This window comes from Silurus aristotelis, assembly GCF_946808225.1.
Source record: "Silurus aristotelis genome assembly, chromosome: 2".
Classification (NCBI taxonomy): Eukaryota; Metazoa; Chordata; class Actinopteri; order Siluriformes; family Siluridae; genus Silurus; species Silurus aristotelis.
In genome coordinates, this window is record NC_139575.1 from 20,218,471 (window position 1) to 20,230,944 (window position 12,474).

General features: G+C 36.4%; 1 protein-coding gene across 1 annotated transcript in view; it reads right to left on the minus strand.

Moving 5' to 3' along the window:
- The window catches only part of LOC310718998 (copine-9-like), a 95,490-nt gene that overhangs the window by 56,713 nt on the left and 26,303 nt on the right, over positions 1-12,474 (minus strand). The window contains exons 4-5 of the mRNA XM_083528180.1: positions 7,291-7,394; positions 284-323 (exon numbers count right to left, since the gene is read on the minus strand). Of these exons, the coding sequence (XP_083384306.1) occupies positions 284-323; positions 7,291-7,394 (144 nt within the window). The remainder of the gene's footprint in view (positions 1-283; positions 324-7,290; positions 7,395-12,474) is intronic.

The window sequence follows — 12,474 nt, forward strand, 5'->3', positions numbered from 1 at the left end:
ACTTTTGCTTTGATTAAGCTGATATACCCAATGTAGCTGTTTTTGTAGGACTACTTACTTTCTGCTCATCCATAACGAAAGGCGGGGGGGGGGGGGGGGATATGGGATGGGTGCAGATCAAAAAAGAGAAGGATGTCAAATAAATATCTGGGACAGAAAAATAAATCAGAAGCAGGTCATCTGTCAGACAGAGTGATGCTTACACCTTGTTGTTTTGACTAAAGTCAGAAACGACAGATATTGATCCAAACCTAAATAGCAAAGCAAGAAGAAATGAGCTTACGTGTTTAGAGATGTTTGAACTTCTTGTGTCCACATTGTACCTGGAACAAAATGTGAAAAATGGACTGGATGATGAATATAGTCAGAAAAAAGTGTCGACATTAAGACACAAAAAAAACTGTGTTCATATATACATACTGTGTGGGTGGATGGACTGATGAATGGATGGAAAGATGGATTAATGGCTGGCTGGTTTGCTGGATGATAGATAGATAGATAGATAGATAGATAGATAGATAGATAGATAGATAGATAGATAGATAGATAGATAGATAGATAGATAGATAGATAGATAGATAGATAGATAGATAGATAGATAGATATCACTAAGAAATTATTTTTTATTCTGTTTATATTTTATCTGAGGTAATTACAGCAGGAGAAAAAAATGACCCATTGGGATATGTGCCATGTGCAGGGAGATTGAAATGTGATCACTCGGTGCATTCCTTTTAACATACAAGGCTTGGAGGAACTCTTATGATCTGCCATGACTAAGACTCTCACATTATTTTTAATCATGTTAAAACCAATGAATCGTCTTTACTTCTTTTCTAGCATATGTTTTTGCCTGCTCCTACTCAGTATTTGCTCTCTCTTATCTTATCTGTTGTGAACAAGTACATGCAGACCCTTAATCCGTTTTAGGAAAAGAGAAGGCTCCCCTGGTCCAGAGGTGTCTTCCTGCATTTAAATTCACTTTTTCTTTCTGTCGGTGTTTCTGTCTCTGTGGTCAGGCTGTGCTGATGGACATGTGAAAGCTCCTCTAGGCTAAGAAGCAGTGAGTAGTGTGACAGCTCCAGATCCCCAAGGGACATGATGGATGGCTAAGACATACACCACATTACCGACACAGTAGTTCCTGAAATCTGCAGGGATTATTAAGGACTTGGCCTGCATGTGTAATATGTAAGTAGCGGTTCACGAATTTACTCTATGGTACAAAGAAAAAGCATGAATATTCAAGAGCATTTTTACCTTTTTTGTCCCTACAAATTTTAGAAACTGAACTCTACACTAAAGTGTCTCTGTTATAGTACGTAAGCCACACTGTCTATTTTCATCCAGGTGCTTTATTTTCTTCTCTGTTTTTTCACCCCCGTCCTTTTTTCAATCTTCAGCTTAAAAACAGTTCCATTCAGCCAATGAGAGCTCTCCTGATGTGTGCCGGTATCAAAATGAAATTATGGCACAGCGTGCAGGCCCGCGAGCGGTGCTGAAATGAGATTTTATTGCACAGGAACGCTAAACTCACTGCGAGAAATGTAGTGGTGCACATTTACATACAATGAGGAAAGAATATAGCCGAGATGAGCATTGCAACTTTGACAAAATGCCTCCATTAAAATGTCCTGTTGCACACTGGAGAACAATCACTTTAAATAAGCTACAGCATGTGACAAATTGTGTTTCTCCATTCCAGTTTAAAGCACTGTTACAAAAAGCAGGAGATATTACATTACAGCTACTTTTGCAATTGGGATTTTTTTGGTCAAATGTATTTATGGAAATATTAATGGTTCTTCATGCAATTTCTTGAATCGAAATGATAAGAACACCATTTTTTCTAAATGTCTCTCATCACTTTGTCAGTGCAAGTGCCCATTATTAGAACTGGTGTCCTCCCAGCATGGAGTCTGTGCATCATATTTTTTATAAGATGAAACTGCCTCGCGTTCTCTCTGACCTGTTATTGCAGCACACTGTCGGATAGCACCCTTATCTCCACAGGCCTGATTGGAAGACTGAAATATTGCTTTGATATGACCTTTGGAAGAAGCTGAGAGGAAAAACTTCTAGTTGAAAGTGAGAGATCAGTAGGGATAAGTGTTCATTATGGTGTTCATTATAAATGATAGAGCAATTGAGAATTTGTTCAAAATACATGAAACTTTTCCTCATTTAACATGAGGGGAAAGTGTGAAATGTCATATGGATAATGTTATCTGTATCTGTGTCAATCAAATGGCTCTTAATTTACCATGATACATAATATAATATAGGTGCTAATCACTGAAACTCAATTATGGACTACAGTGTGAACCATAAGCAGTAAGTGCTACTTGCTAAAATAAAATATGAATATTTCACAAAGAAAAAAATAAGCTCTATTGGTCTCTTATAGATAAATGGCAGGGCATGTTAAATGCAAGAATATGCAACAGACTCTCTCTCTCTGGCACAAAAGACGAATGATGAATAAGATGCAAAAATCTTTAAGCACCACTTTACGGGCCTTAAACTGCAGTTATTACTATAAGAAAAAATATATATACCACATAAAGTGCAACATTACTAAGCACTTAGCGCAATTGCCTAAAAAAAAAAAAAATCACAGAAACACAGCAGTAACATTATTATTGCTATTTTCCTTTACTGTATTAGCTTGATGTGAATACATTTCATGCATATTTTTGTTTATTTACCATGTCTTCTCTGTAGGACCACACACTAATCTATGCAAATCTCAGCACACCAGCCATGCATGTGAATAGCAATCCAGTGACTGGTAATGGCATACCTGTAATGTGTCTTTTCATGCTTACAGAAATAGACAGGTTGCTAAGAATACCCACAATAAAGACCATGCAATAATATCTCATCTTTTCAACAGTTCTGTTCGTTTCCACCAGGCAATAAATATTATAATTTTTTATCTGTCTTATCTACCAATATAAACTGGTATGTTAGATATATTATGTTAAAAGTGAATCAAATACATTTAACGTAAAACCATAACCTACTACTTCAGAACTAATTTATTTAGTAAAAGAATATTTGGAGAAGTAGGTACTATCATACTACAAAACAGCTTAAAAAATGGGTTTAGACAAACAAACACATACAGTCATGCCCAAATGCACACCACCCCTCCGACACATGCATAAACACCTTATTTTAAATAGGGGGGATTTCAATGGGGGTATTTTGGTGCTCCCTACACAGGAATGTCTGAAGGTTTTTAACTGCTTTTTTATTTTTTTTTATTTTACAAAACTGCACCTGCAGCTTCTATTGAAAAAATATTCAGGAGGGGTGCCTGAACAGTGTAACAGAAATGCTAACAATTTCACAGCCATGAGAACAATGCAACAGCCATTCTCGAACAGAAGTCCAAATTTGAAGATTGGCCGTTTCACTGCATTTTCTGACATCAGAATAAATCATATATATAAGACATTTGAGCCTTCAGGTCATGTACAACATTTCTGGCTAGCAAAAGATTAACTTAGTAAAGGTCTGGTAATTGACTTGGTGTCTACCTTTCACTTTTTTTCTTCTGATGAAGTCTTTTATTGAGTTGGCAGTGTGTTCTGGCTCATTGTCTTGCTGCACAATGAAGTTCCTCCAAATTAGATTGGATGCATTTCTTTGTAAGTTGGCACTCAGAATGTTTCTGAAGAATTCTGAAATTATTCAGCTGCTACCATCATGAGTTGCATCATTCATAAAGATTTGTGAGCCTATTCCAGAAGCAGCATGCGAGCCCAAGCCATGACATTATCTCTAGCATGCTAAACTGTATTAGGGCCGAAATGATTCCTTCGAGTAAACTATTTGCCCTGATGCTTTGTTTAGTCCTTTTAAAAAACCCCACTAACCAATATTACTGAGATGGATAGGTAACTTAGAAGATGCTGCAGAATAAAAAAATTGAGGAACATGGAGGAAACAGAGAGGGGAGAGGAGAAGATTCCGAACAAAGAAAATGACAGAAAGTTTGGGATAATTTTAAACTAAAACATAAGGAAAACACTGTACAGTGCTTTAAATCTTAAATAGATTTGTATATATATTTTTTATATTTAAATATTTTTATCAGTATTTGCATTTGCTGACAGTTAAATGCACTAAATGTGTTAAATATTTCACATATATTCTTGTTTGCAATTTCAGCAATAAAAATGTATATTTTTCTAAAAAGAAAATAAATTTTAAGAGACCCGTCTTATTTTCTCTATTGTATATTTAGTATTGCTCTTAATTTTTTTTAAAGTACTTCTTATTACACAATTAATCGATGGAATAATCAGTAGAATACTCTAGGGGTGTTGCTATCGATTATTTTAGCAATCGAATATTCTACCGTTTATTCCAACAATTTTTTTTCAACGATTGTCGGAATTTTTATTTATTTTTTTTTTTTTTTACTTTAATTGTTTTATCAGTTTTCCTCGCAATTCTGACTTTATTTCTAATAGACATGCAACATTTCTGGTACATCCACCATTAACCATGTTGTCGGCCTGAAGTTTAAAGCTGTTGGTGTATGAACGAGGGTCCTCTGCTTCATCTGTCTTGTTCTGTCTCCTCCAGAGCTGATTGTTAGACAGAGTTCTCTCCAGGGATCGGAGGCTTAGTTTGATATCATGTGATTCTATTGATTGTAGACTATTTCATTTTCATGTGTAAAGCTTTCTGGCACTACAGATGGGTTGATGCTGCCCAACTGGCTAAAAAAAGGAACTGTGAGAAATAAAATCGTAATTGCAAGAAATAATATCAGAATTTTGAGAAAAAAAAACCTCAAGCAAGAGGAAAAGTCAGAATTAAGCCATATCTTCTTGGCCCTCGCTGTTACACATACAACTACATGCATGTCTTCCCTCACCACATTCATGAACCTCCTCCTTGGCATTTCCTAATTCCTGGTGGCTCCATCCTCAGCATTATAAGCATCCTATTGATATACCCCATGTCCCTCCTCTGCACATGTCCAAACCATGTTAATCGGGCCTCTCTCACTTTGTCCCCAAAACGTCCTACATGTCTCTCTAATAAACTCTTTTCTAATCATGCCCATCCTCGTCACTCCCAATGAAAATCTCAGCCTCTTTAGCTCTGCTACCTCCAGCTCCATCTCCTGTCTTTTACTCAATGCCATTGTCTCTAAAACATATAAAGGTTATTATAGCAAAAAAGGGGGACTAAATCTAAAATAAAGGTGTGTGTGTGTGTGTGTGTGTGTGTGTGTGTGTGTGTGTGTGTGTGTGTGTGTGTGTGTGTGTGTGTGTGTGTGTGTGTGTGTGTGTGTGTGTATGAGAATCAGATGGTAAACTAGACATAGGATCATCCATATTAAACAAGCGCAGATGTACATGATGTTAATGATATTCACCAACAAAGATGTGAAGTATGAGGAGACTGACAATGCTAGCGTAGAGCATTTTAGAGAAGGACACAGTAAACATATGAGTTATCAATAATTCAACCCCTAATGATTTTCAGTGGGGATTAGCTTAGCATCAACATTACACTACAGGGGCTCACCAAACATAATGACTCAACAGTCCCCACTAGTCAGGACTTAATTTACAGTAAATTCACCATAAAGTTTAACTGTACTGACATAATGATAATACTGAACTTTAATAATAAAATATATGTATTAAATGCAGTATATGTTGTAATTATTTATAATGAAACAACCTGACAAAAACGCTGAGAATCCTACAGAACACTAATAAAGATCATTTGGTTAAAAACAAATTCTGTAGAGCCTTTAAACAAAGGCTTTTCATAACAGCACATGTTGAATGTGACAAAGATGTTACAGACCCCGCTTCCCTTAAAGCTCTCTCTCTCTCTCTCTTCGCACTCACACAAACACAAGACCCCCTACACACATGGTTAAAAAGACAGATGATGCCATGCTCCATCTGTTTATTGACATCCAGATGGCTGGGGACTTCAGCTCTCTGCTGACCCCTTCACAAGGCCAGGTATGTGGGCATCCTTCCAAACAAACTATGACACATAAACTCATGGATTAATGGAATAGTGTAATGAAATAATGTTCATATGATGTGAAACCCTTTCATCTATAAATAATTATCAAACTGTTGTTTTTTTTCAATTAAAAATGTATAAAAAATATATATATATATATATATATATATATATAAATATAAAAAATACATACCAAAATAACACATTTTAAATGAATTTTTAGATCCAACACTTCAACATCCAAAAGGTACAGTCTTCTTTTGAGTCATTAGAATATAAAGAAAATACTTAATTTAATCTTTTGTGTAAAAAGCTAGTTTAAAAACATTTCGGAGACATGCCTCATTTGTAAAGGCAAATAGTATATAATATTGTATGTACAATTAATATACTGCAATACATTAAACTGATTGTCCATAAGTATGGACACTGCAGGAAAAGGGTTAAACAGACTTTATCTCTTACAAAAAACAACTTTCCACATGGCCTATAAACAGTGCCTTCCCCTTGAGTAGAGGAAAGCTGTGTTGGAGCTGCTATTGATTATTACAAAAAGAAAAAGCACATGAAGGTGGTGGTGAGACTGAAACAGGATGGAGGGGGTAGTAAAACATAAGGAGAACTGTACATCCAGCTATTGCATGAAGTAGATAAAACAGGCAATTCTAAAAATAAATTAATATTGTGGTATAAGTATATTACAGGCAGGTGGTAATAAAGACGGATAATGTTAAAATGAAAATCATATGAGAAGCTTCACAGAGGGATGAATGATTATCAAAGAAGTAAAGCAATTTTCTGTCCAGCAATGCAGATATTGTTTGTTAGTGAATTTGGAAGGCTGTCAAGTTCTGATCCATGTGAATGCTCTGAGTGAGGGTTTGCTGCAGGCTGCACCTGATCTACCCTGAGCACTCCCCCAATCCCCTACACAGGACATCGATCACCTCTCCAGGGTGTCCAGAAGGTGAGATGGACAAAGAGATAGATAGATAGATAGATAGATAGATAGAGAGAGAGAGAGAGAGAGAGAGAGAGAGAGAGAGAGAGAGAGAGAGAGAGAGAGAGAGAGAGAGAGAGAGAGAGAGAGAGAGAGAGAGAGAAATAAAGAGAAAGTGGAGAAGACATGGGATCTAATGTTTTAAACTGAGTCTTTTTAAGAATAATGTATTGGATTAAAAACTATGTTCTACTGACTATGATTATATGTGTATCAATGACATAAAATAGCTATACAAAACTACTTATCATACAGAAGAGACATAAATCTGTACTTACACATCAAATCGAAGATTCTGCTTCTCCTCAAAGAAGAAATCCAGAACAAATTTCCGCACAAAGTCTGGATTCAGCGTGTTGTCAATTACCTCCGTTCTGCCATACTGAGAAAGAGGAAGTTCAACTGGATAAGAAATAATGAGTCGGATATATCGTATTAGGTTGTAAAAAAAATCCTGTATTATTCTCTCACAAGTTGCCACAAACATCTGAAAATCTTACTTTAAGTCACCATAGTAACTTTAAGCCCCTAAACTCAGATTCCCATTAAACAGTGGGCTTCCTGCTCTTTAAGAGGCAAAGATGAGGTATCGATCGTTTGCTATACCTTGGAACACCTAAATCCCTGACAGCCTCAAAAACACTCGGCCAAATTCCTTGCACCATGGTCTAACAGGAAATTACAGTGCCAGCTTTCATTTAGGCAATATTGTCTATCTGCAATAATGCCATAAGCTATTGTTTCCCTCTATTTTAGCTCATTTAAATAAATATTTGCCCTATTAAGCTCATTGGATGTGCTAATAATATCAAATAGTTTCAAAGATAATCTCTATTACAATACTATTACATTTATTAACAATCTTATTTATAATTGTCAATATATTTGCTATGGTCTACTGTATATGCTCATATGAAAGTGCAAATGCAAAAGTAAAAAATAATAAAAAAGAAGATATTATGAGCATTGATCTTTTTTGACTGGTAAACAATGTATACCTTCTGTATTTCTTCATTTTCTCATTGATTTTACTGAAATGGGATTTACAGTCAGCCGATGAAAAAAAAAGAGAATGCTCTCGAAGATGCTTTCTTTCACAATACTCTTTCTTGTTAAACCCCTTCTTACGATGCACCCCTCACTGGTCTGCCTGCCCCTGCAAAAATCATCTCCTAAACCTCCCGCTGAGTGAATCCTAGCAGACAGAGGCAGGGTCTCTCAGCAGGCCACCTTTCTGTGACAGTTACCACTGGAAAGAAACTGTGAGGCTTCCGTTGAGAGTTAAAGGTACCTGCGCAGCCACTGAATGTATTTCATTGTCTCAAGAGCTATTAATACTGACTGATTCATCATGTCTTATTTAGAGGACACTCAAGTTACAAAGACTCAAGGATTATAATGTGTGCATGCATGTGTGTGCCACTTCCAAGTACCAGTATAACAAAAACCTCCTTAACACGTTTACTTTTACAGCAATTTTATAGGAACAGATTATGCAATCCACATATAAAAACACAGGTCAGTTGACTCAAAAACAAGTCAACGTTACAGAAAATGACGTGTGAAGTAATGTGTGTGAGAGTTTTATGGATTCATCACAAAGCACTTTTTTTGTATGAGGTGTTTTATTGTTAACTAGTTTGGTTTAATAATAAGGTGTTCTATGATAAAATGTTCATTTCTGAAATTCACACCAACAGAAAAACTAGATTTTGGTCGAAACCTGTCAAATGCAAGTGACTGATCAAATAGACTCAATTATATAGTAAATATAATACGCTGAATAATGTCACAATATTCACCACTGTAACAAATTTGACCCTTTGGCTCAGCTCTTAACTATCTTATGTATTATTAAAAACAAAATTTTTTATGCTGGCTACTGGTTTCATTTAATCCAGTTAACTGCAATTTAAGCGAGAAACTTGGTTAGATGGTTAATATATGTCGTTTATTAATTATGTGATTGCTATGTATGAACACACCCCACATGAATCACACATGCCACCCTCTTAATGGGTTTGTAACCTTCTTCGCATCATCATAAATAAATCCTAGCCTTGCCCCTTTGTGTGCTGTTTGTTTTTGTGTGTGTATGTGTGTGTATGTGTGTGTGTGTGTGTGTGTGTGTGTGTGTGTGTGTGTGTGTGTGTGTGTGTGTGTGTGTGTGTGTGTGTGGCATACACGATAGTCAAAAGCAAAGAGAGAGAGAACTAAAAGCAAATTTATGCCTGTCTCAAAGAAACATAATCATCTGATTGCGTACAGCATTCAAGAGGGAATAAGTAAAGGTGATTAAGTGTATAAACACATTGAATGCACTTGTAAAAAGGATTTTCCAAATCAGCTCTTTATACACGTCTCTAAAGTAAACAAATTGGGAACATTTGTAAAAGGAAAGAAATTCGTATTTTTCTGTTAATAAGCGCCACTTGGTTTTTGCAGACATAAGTGTAATTTACAAGGATTGCAAATTTGTAATTTTGTAAAAAATGCTGTTTATAGCTCAGTTGCTGTTTGGCCCAATGTAATCTCCAGTGACCACCAAAGTATTTTATACAACATTTTCAATTAATTTAATTTTATTGCTTTGCCCATGACCTCATGTGCATTTTGTTTATACACTGATGGTCTTATTAAAACAAAATTTCTTGTACTTTATCTGAAAGAAGGATGATTATTCACTGAACGTAATATTACTAAGTCACTATTATAACCCTCAGCCTTTAAATGAAAATGTGGTCAGGTATCAGGTGTGTCTCAGTCAATAACTGACATATGGGACTTTGGATACAAGCCTTCAAGAGCCTGCAGCGAGACACTTCAACTGGGAATTAACATTAAAAGCTTTTATATTCATGCCTAAATTTTTTTTTTTTTTTACCAGGCTCTTGAACCTTTTATGCACTCTCTCTGAGCTGTGAGGGTACTTTCTGATTATTTCTACAACCCTTCTTCCATATCATAGTAGACCTTAAAAAAAAAAAAAAAGGATCTGGTTAACAGCCCAAAACTACAATGATTGAAGTTTTTGTGTTTTTTTACAAAAATTGTTAAATAGAAATATCTGATTGTAGTAACCTAAAATAGGGGTGTGTGTGTAAAATAAATTTGTATGTATGGTAAATAAAACTGCCCATGCACCCTTTTAAATCTACAAAGAAATACTCACGCACACACACGTACACGTACACACACACACACACACACACACACACACACACACACACACACACACACACACACACACACACACACACACACACACACACACACACACACACACACACACACACACACACACACACACGCACACAAAGTATATATCTCATCATGCCCTAAGGGCTTGTGGAATTTGAGAAAACATGTAACAGAAACATATGGGACAGTCCAAGCTGTTCTTCTTTTTGGCATCCACACAGTGTAGGAGACAACTGGCAGTTCTCTGATCTAGCAGCAAAGCCAAGCTCTAATTTCATTCAATAAGTCTCTTCCAAAATAAATCTTGTGTAAGGTATAAACATGTTTTAACTTCTTCTTCCGGCTGCTCCTGTTATGGGTCGTCAAAGCAGATCATCCGTCTTCACACTACTCTGTCCTCGACATCTGCCTCTTTCAAAACAACTACCTCCATGTCTTCCCTCACCACATCCATAAACCTCCTCCTTGGCCTTCCTCTTTTCCTCCTGCCTGGCGACTCCATCCTCAGCATTCTCCTACCGATATACCCAGATTCTTAGTCCCATTAGTTGTGAGTTTGGGTTTCAGTGAATCGGACTTGTTTGTCTAGCACATCCCACAGATGTTTGATAGGATTGAGATTTGCAAAAGTTTTAGGCCAAGTCAACACCTCTTTGTGGTTTTCCCCAAACCATTCCTGACCAAGGTTTTCAGGTCCTCACCACTAATTTTAGCGAATAATTTTGCCATAAAGGGATGTACTTGGTCTGCAGCAATGCTCAGGTAGGTGGTGTATGTGTGTTGTCCAGCAGAACATTGCCCAGAGCAGCAAAATGCACAACGACTCGCCTTCTTCTCATTATGCATATTGGTGCCTTCTTTTTCCAAGGTAAGCAATGTACAAACCATCCCAATGATGCACAGCCCCAATTCCAAAAAAGCTGGGATGCTGTGTAAAATGTAAATAAAAACAGGTTGCAATGATTTGCAAATCTCATCAACCCATATTTTATGCACAATGGAACATAGAAAATATATTACATTTGGAAATTGATGGGAGCAACACATCTTAAAAAATTTGGGATAGGCCCATGTTTACCACAGTCTAACAGTCTTTGTCGTATTTTTCATTTGAAGATGCAGCAAATATTTTTGGTGAAAGACAAATTGCTATGAAGCCATGCTGTTGTCACAGATGCAGTATGCGGTTTAGCATTGTCCTGCTGAAATATGCAAGGCCTTCCTTAAAAAATATGTCAGGATGTGGAAGCATATGCTGTTTTAAAACCTGGATATATCTTTCAGCATTGATGGTGCCTTTCCAGATGGGCAAATGGCTCATTCCATAAACACTAAAGCAACCCCATACCATCATAGATGCAGCCTTTTGAACTGAGTGCTAACAACAAGCCAGAAGATCCCTCTCCTCTTTTGTCCGGAGGACGCTGCACACATGGTTGATTATTTATGAAGTTAAATTTTGATTCCAAGGACAACAGAACTGTTTTCCACATTACCACAGACCATTTCACGATCTTTGACCCAGACAAGACGAAGAAATTTATGGACCATGTTCATATATGGCTTCTTTTTAGTATTATAGAGCTTTTACTTACATTTTTAGATGGCACAACAAACTTTGTTCACAGAAAGTGATTTCTGGGAGTAATCCTGACCCCATGCAGTGATGTCCATCACAGATACATGCCAGTGTTTAATGCAGTGCCATTTGAAGGTATGTTGAGGAACATTTGTAGATGCATCTTTTCACAAATTGGTGAACGTGTACATTCTTTACACATTCTAAAATGGTCTTTTTATACCCAATCATGTTACTGACCTGTTGCAAAATAACCTAATTAGTTGCAAAAAACATCTTTTCCTTGTTTGTTTCACTTACTTTTTCAGCCTTTTGTTGCCTTTGTCCCAACTTTTTGGAGAGTTTTGGAGAGTCAATTTCAAAATTACCTTTTTCTTTCCTTAAAATGGTACAGTATGCAGTTCAAACATTTGATATGTTTTCTATGTCCTATTGTGAATACAATAAAATGGGTTTACAAAATTTGTGATTCATTGCATTCTGTTTTTATTGTATTGTACAAACATTTTTGGAATTGGTATCGTAAAAGGAAACATTATTCATCAGGCCAATTTTTTCATTTCTCCATGGTACAGTTCGCGGAAAATACTTATTTTGGAGCCTCTTTTGGCAAGCAGTGATGTCTGCATTTGTCCAGGATTACCTTTGTGAGCAATGTGTGCTACAGTCTCAAGTTAGATTT